This window comes from Triticum aestivum, chromosome 4B (assembly GCF_018294505.1).
Source record: "Triticum aestivum cultivar Chinese Spring chromosome 4B, IWGSC CS RefSeq v2.1, whole genome shotgun sequence".
In the NCBI taxonomy this organism is placed as follows: domain Eukaryota; kingdom Viridiplantae; phylum Streptophyta; class Magnoliopsida; order Poales; family Poaceae; genus Triticum; species Triticum aestivum.
Genome location: NC_057804.1, coordinates 664,492,935 through 664,499,779, shown reverse-complemented (window position 1 = coordinate 664,499,779; position 6,845 = coordinate 664,492,935). Strand labels below are relative to the sequence as shown.

General features: G+C 40.3%; 1 protein-coding gene across 1 annotated transcript in view; it reads left to right on the top strand.

The window, feature by feature from the left end:
- The first annotated feature begins 5,162 nt into the window (after window positions 1-5,162).
- LOC123089775 (UDP-glycosyltransferase 85A1-like) overlaps window positions 5,163-6,845 on the top strand; it is a 4,050-nt gene continuing 2,367 nt past the window's right edge. The window contains exon 1 of the mRNA XM_044511360.1: window positions 5,163-5,745. Within this exon, the coding sequence (XP_044367295.1) occupies window positions 5,232-5,745 (514 nt within the window). The 5' untranslated portion in view covers window positions 5,163-5,231. The remainder of the gene's footprint in view (window positions 5,746-6,845) is intronic.

The following is a 6,845-nucleotide window of genomic DNA, read 5'->3' as shown; positions in this document are numbered from 1 at the left end:
AAATGAATTCATCTAGTATTCAGAAGCTACCCTAACTCCTAAGATGTAAGAAAGATCAACAAAATATTGCAACACGACAAAGAAGAATTAGAGCCAAATTTGTCATCCCCTCTCTCCTTCACTTCCCCATCTTAAAAAAATCTGGATTAAAAAAGGTGATGCATGACAATCCCTATAAAAATATCAATTCATTTAATATTCCATGATCAAAACTAGACATGCCTCATATAATGTTAATTTCCACCTTGAAATAATTATGGAGCCTAGTTTTGAATCTATGCATCTTATTGTGAGAAAAGAGAGTCCATGTAGTAAATCAAACCAAAGAGATCAGTGATTGGTGCCATTCTAATAAGAAATCTAAATCATGAAAAACACATCCAAGAGGGACCACTGAAAAATGGTTGCGTGTCGTCTATGAAATTTTTTATCTGAACATATATAACACTTAAAGTATGATTTACTAAAGGAATTTGATGCAATCTTGGAACTAAAACTATCACATACAATCTAACATTTAATACATGATGCTGCCATGCTCTACCCATTAAAACTATAGTATAAAGTTTAACATTTGCCAGGGTCTAGGCATTAAAAGTACTATATGATAGTTTAGGGACTAGTCTGACAAATCAAGCTCGGTAGCAAAGGCAATACATATAGATATTTGAGGTGGATAATGTGGTAATAGTTGTATATGCACACATCTTAGGTGTGCATGTTGCCGGGGTGGGTTATCGTGAACTGGTAACGTACACCCTGATTCTCGTCTGGCGTGTCGCTACCTACGTGTTGTATGCTGTCAGCGGGCACACAGAACTGTTCACCCTCCAAAGAACTTCCGCGTGAGCAGTGTGAGCTGAGGCACACCGTTTATTATATCCTTGACTTTTTCACCACGTCAACGCAAATATCTCCTCAACCGAAATACATAGTCCAGAAGTTTCCCTCCTACAATATCACATTATTTTGCTAGAAAATATAAGTAAAACTATGACAAAATCTCAAAAACTATTCATCTAGAATTCACAAGCTACCCTATCTCCCATGATGTAAAAGAGTCAACAAAAATGGTAACACAAAAAAGAAAATTAGAGCCAGTGTTGTCATCTGGTCTCTCCCTTTCAGAATATCATTTCATTTAATATTCCATGATCAAAACTAGGCTTGCCTCATATAATATCAATTGGCACTTTGAGTTAATTACGTAACGTAATTTTGAATCTATGCATCTTATATTCAGGAAAAAACTATAAAATCCATGTAGCAAAGCAAACGAAGGAGATCAGTTATTGGTTGCCACTCTAATAAGAAATCTGAATAATAAAAAACACATGAAAAAGAGACCACACAAAATTGTTTGGTGGGGTCTATGAAAAATTTCACATGAACATATTTTGCACTAAGCATGATTTACTAAAGGAAGTTGATGTAGTCTTGGCATTAATACTATCACATACAATCTAACATTTAATACATGATGGTGCCATGGTCCAGCCATTAAAAAATACATTATACACTTAAACATTTGCCATGGTCTAGGCATTAAAAGTACCACATGATATTACAGGTACTAGTGTGACAAATCAAGCTCGGCAGAAAAGGCAATACATACAAATATTTGCGGATATGTGGATAAGGTGGTAAAAGTTGTATATGACCACATATTAGGTTTGTGTGTGGCAGGGATTGGTTATAATAACTATGAAATTTTATAGACATTAAATTTGAATAAATCATGAACCACCAGATTTGGCTTTTTAAGTGTACGTTGTCTTAGCACTCAGAGCCTATGGTTGCATTCGCCTGACCACATAGATCAAAATTATCTATTCATTTCCCAGACCTAGCTTCTTGTGAATTTTGGAGAGTTTTGTAATTAAAGTTGCTGGATAATTTCATAAGTAATTTAGAAAATAAGTCTGCATGCTTTGGATAAGACTAAAGGAAGAAAACAGAATAAGAGGGCAGCCCTATTGGTCCCGCTATCTTGCGGATGCATAGAACACTTGTGCTTAGCCAACGCATCAATGTCGCCGCCTCTGCCTAGGTTTTTCATCTTCTTACGCCACCAGCATTTTACTCACCGCCACTATCTAGGCCAGACAACACCAGAGTCGGACGACTATAGCAGTTCTCCAAGGGAAGCCAATCGTTCTCGTCCTCGGACGCGGTCTGTTGCTGCAGAGGTATACGCCACTTTACTCAGTAGAGGCTGTATTCACCGGTAGCCATATCCATGGTAGTATGGCGTCATATGGAAGGGCGTTGTATGCGCTGCTCCTATTTGCAATAGTTCTCCCGATTAATATATTGTACTTGGCAAATTGATAGAGATGATCAACATATCTAATGATGTGATGTACTTGCTTGTATCTAATGATGTGATGTACTTGCATTATTCAACCATGCAACTACCAACCACATGACTTGGAGATACTATTATATTTTGCCATTATTCTAATCATTTATTGTTTGCAGAAAATTGTCTAGATCTATTACAAAGGGTGTGCATATTGCGCGAACATATGCCCGGATTGCCATTTGGCGTGTCGCTTCCTACGCATCGTATGCTGTTAGCGCGCATATAGGGTCGTTCACCCTACAAGCAAATTTCGCACGAGGAGTGTGAGCTAAGGCACACTTTACTTTATCCATTGACTCTTTTCACCGGTACACACAAATATCAATGCAAATATATTCTCAACCAAAATACACAATGGACTAGTTTGGGTCCTAGTATATCACATAATTTTCACTAGGAAAAATAACTAATTCCATGGGCAAATCTGCAACACTATTCATCTGCAATTCATCTACTACCTATCTCCTAAGATGTAAGAACACAACAAATAAGAAAAATTAGATCCAAAGTTGTAATCCTCTCTTTCCCATATTTCTCCTTCTTAAAAAATCGGGATTCAAAAAGGTTATGCATGTCAATCCCTTTCAAAATATCAATTCATTTAATTTTCCATGATCAAAACTAGACTTGCCACATATTACTAATGCTAATTGCCACCTTGAGTTAATTAGGGAACCTAATTTTGAATATAAGCATCTTATTGTGTGGAAAAAACTGCAATATCCATGCAATAAAAAAACATAGGGGTCATTGATTGGTTGCCACTCTAATAAGAAATACGGAAGTTGAAAAAAACACCCAAAAGGGACCACACACAAAATGGTCAGGTGTCGTCTATATAAAATATCACATGAACATCTATTGCACTTAGATTTACTAAGGTCAGTCACAATGGGAAGTATCATATACTAGTAATATGCATAGGATACTAGTGTATGATACTACGTCCACCATGCATAGTGAAGCTTGGTATCATATTTGCATCATTTATTGTCATGCATAACACATACTCGTACATCATTTAATATGATACGGTATCACATCATGACACTCAATCCTCTCTCTCCTCATTTAATTGTGTGCCACCTCAACCAAAACGCCAAGTTGGCATGCATGATAATAGCTATGATACTCCCATTGTAAACAAACTAAGAGCAAGTACAATAGGGTGACATAAGCAGACTATAAGGACTAAAATATTATATCTTTGCTTAGTTGGAGGGGAGAGAAGAGGAGAGAGAATGGAAGTGGGCTATAGAATAAGAGCCGGCTATAGCACGAGACCCAAGTCACTTTGTGAGGAGTGGGCCAGCTATTAATAAAGTAGTACATACTTAAATCTTACTATTGTACAAGCAGGCTATTAGACTGACTCTAAATGACATGGCAAATTCTTAGAGCCAACTGTTGGCTATATTATTAAACATGCTCTAAAGGAGGTAGACATAGTCCTGGCATTAAAACTACGACATTCACTTTAACATTTAATACATTGAACTATCATGGTTCAGCCATTAATATCTGCCATATACACTTAAACATTTGCCATGGTCTAGGCATTAAAAGTACCACATGATATTTCAAGCACTAGTATGCAAATCAAGCTCGGTAGAAAAGGCTATACATACACACATATTTGGGGAGAGGTGGATAAGGTGGTCAAAGCTATATATGCACACATGTGGCGGTTAAGTTGGTCTTCACATAGGTTTTCAAACCGTCAAACATAACTTTTGAGGTAATATCAACCCCCATGAACCTGCGGATGAAAACAAATTAAGGGTTCAAAAAGTTGTCAGGACATCACATATATCTAACACGCACAAAAGTTATGGTGTTGCCAACATTAACTTACTGTTGTTGCCACTGTTTTCATGACAAGAAGAAAACATTTTTTTGATTTATTTCCACTACCCATGCCCCCCCTATAGAATAACAATACAAAAAGGTTCATCTAAAACCATGTAAACTATGGGTTATGTTGGCGAACTTTGTGTTTGTGGGCTTTCCATATGGGTGCTTGTGTACATGAGAACATCTGCTTCTAACTTTGTGATATATGTTGAGGAATGTTGGATCTAATGTTTCAGTGCTTGTGATATGGGGTTTGTGAGATATATGAATTGCTATATATGTTAAATTGGAGGGCCAACTGCGAAACAAATTAAAAAGTGCTTCTGGCAAAAGCTTTGCTAAGTGTAACAGTAGGCAAAAGGTGCTACACTCGGCAGTTACACTCAGCAAAGATGGCCATGTGGCGCGCCCTAGAAGCCTGTCAGTCGTCCGAAAGCCGAGTGCCATGTGTAGTTTATTTTTTATGGACAAATTTAATCGGTTGTTGAGAACTAATCTATGATTGGATGGTTAGGAGGGTGGTTGGTGCACCAAGAATCAAACTCTCTTTTAGTGGGAGGCGACATTCCCATAGACAGCGGTGTGCCTATAATGACTTACTCAATATCATGACGAGTCAGCTCGGTTTCACAATGGTTGAAGGTGCTCATGATGGTAGAGTGTGTGTTCACGCATTTATAACGACAAGTGTATATTTCCACACACAAAAAAAGCGAATATGCATGTACGTGAGCGCTTGCTGTAATTGTGTTTTAAAAGAAAATCGGTTGTTGGTGAGATTTTGGGTGCGACTTGGATTGGGCTAGCAGTTCTTTTTACGGCTATAAGAACGTTGCACTTGCATCGTAAAAGCAGAGTTGTTGATGCTTTGAAGAAAGCGGCAATGTTGGTCTCAGTCTCCATCATGCTTACAACCACGAACTTATTCTTTATAAAAGCCAGCTAAGTGCACAGACTTTCCACACGACACAACACGGAGGATCCACAGAAACAAGCAAAGGAGAGAAAACGCATGGCGTCGTCTCAGCCGGCCAAGGCCAAGCCGCACGTCCTGCTCATCCCCTACCCGGCTCAAGGCCATGTGAACCCGTTGCTGAGGCTGGCCAAGGCCCTGCACATGCGCTCCTTCCACATCACCTTCCTCCACACCGAGCACAACTATCGCCGCCTCCTCCGGTCCCACGGGCCGGGCGCCGTAGAGGAGGTCCCTGGCTTCAGATTCGAGACAATTCCTGATGGGCTCCCGCCGGCAGACCTCGATGCCACCCAGGACATTTGGAAGCTCTGTGAGGCCACGAGGCGGACGTGTCCGGGGCCTGTCAGGGAGCTCGTCGAGAGGCTCAGCCACACCGATGGCGTCCCGCCGGTGACCTGCGTCATCGCGGATGGCGCCATGGGGTTCGTGGTGCACGTGGCCAAGGAGTTGGGGCTGCCAGCCTATCTGTTCTTCACGACCAGTGCATGTGGGCTCTTGGCATATCTCAACTTTGATCAGCTTGTCAAGAGAGGCTACGTGCCACTCAAAGGTAAAATAAGTTTAGTCCACTCATTCTATTGTAATTACTTGTCTTAGATTTGTCTAGATACGAATATATCTAGACACGTGTAATTTGGGATGGAGGTAATAATTTCTAACAGTAAGTCAAAATGATATTACACTCAGTCGTACGGACAACTCAGCTTGCAGTTGACATCTACCACTAGTTATAGTGGGAATATAAACGTCATTTAATGATCACTACAGTTAACAAAATGAATGAATTCAACAACATTTGATTTCATGGCTCTCTTTCCGGAACGATCAACATAAGGGGGTCGATTTGACGGTTGCCAAAAACGATTCATGTCAATCAATTCATTCTTTCTGGCGGCCCTCCTCTGGCTTTCTTCTTCTTCTTCTTGCTGCTGCTGCCAATTGATACCGGCCTAACCGCATGTTGTCTGTCACCTACACTTGGTGCCTCTGCCACACACACACACCTTGCCCAGCATGAGCCACAACCTCTGCCGTCCTGCCGCCACCACCAGCTATCCTTCTAAACCCTGACACAAGCCGGAGACCTCCTCGTAAGCCTCGGACCTGAACCCATCAACCTCTGACTTCTCCCTTCATCGGCGACGCCGCTGGCGCATAGTCTGTGGCTCTGGGTTGGCTCTGCCTCGCCAGAGTCCACATGCCCGCTGCTGCTCGCCACTTTGCCTTCAAACATAACTCATTCCCTCTCGAAGTCTAGATTTTTCCTTGGAGATAGTCTGGTCTCTAAGTAGTGTAGGTGACAAATTTTGTGAAATCTTCTGGAATAACCACTGCATATTGATGTCGTATGAGGCTGTCATGCCAAGTTTCATGTTTTTCAGACTTCATTTGCATTTAAAAAAATAAAAAACCAGTAAACTACATATTTGGGACCGAGTCCTGACACCAAGATGTTTCGAATTCCTTTCATTTTCTTGGATAAGGCCTAAACATAGGCTAAAGAACACAAGTAGGATTTTCAAGCCAATTATGCCATTTTTTCGTGCACTTATAGTTCAAACTCGAATTATACACATTAAATGCCTAAAAATGCATTAAATTGCTATAAAAGGAAATAGAAAAGGGGAAAAGAAAGAAAGAAAGATCAAT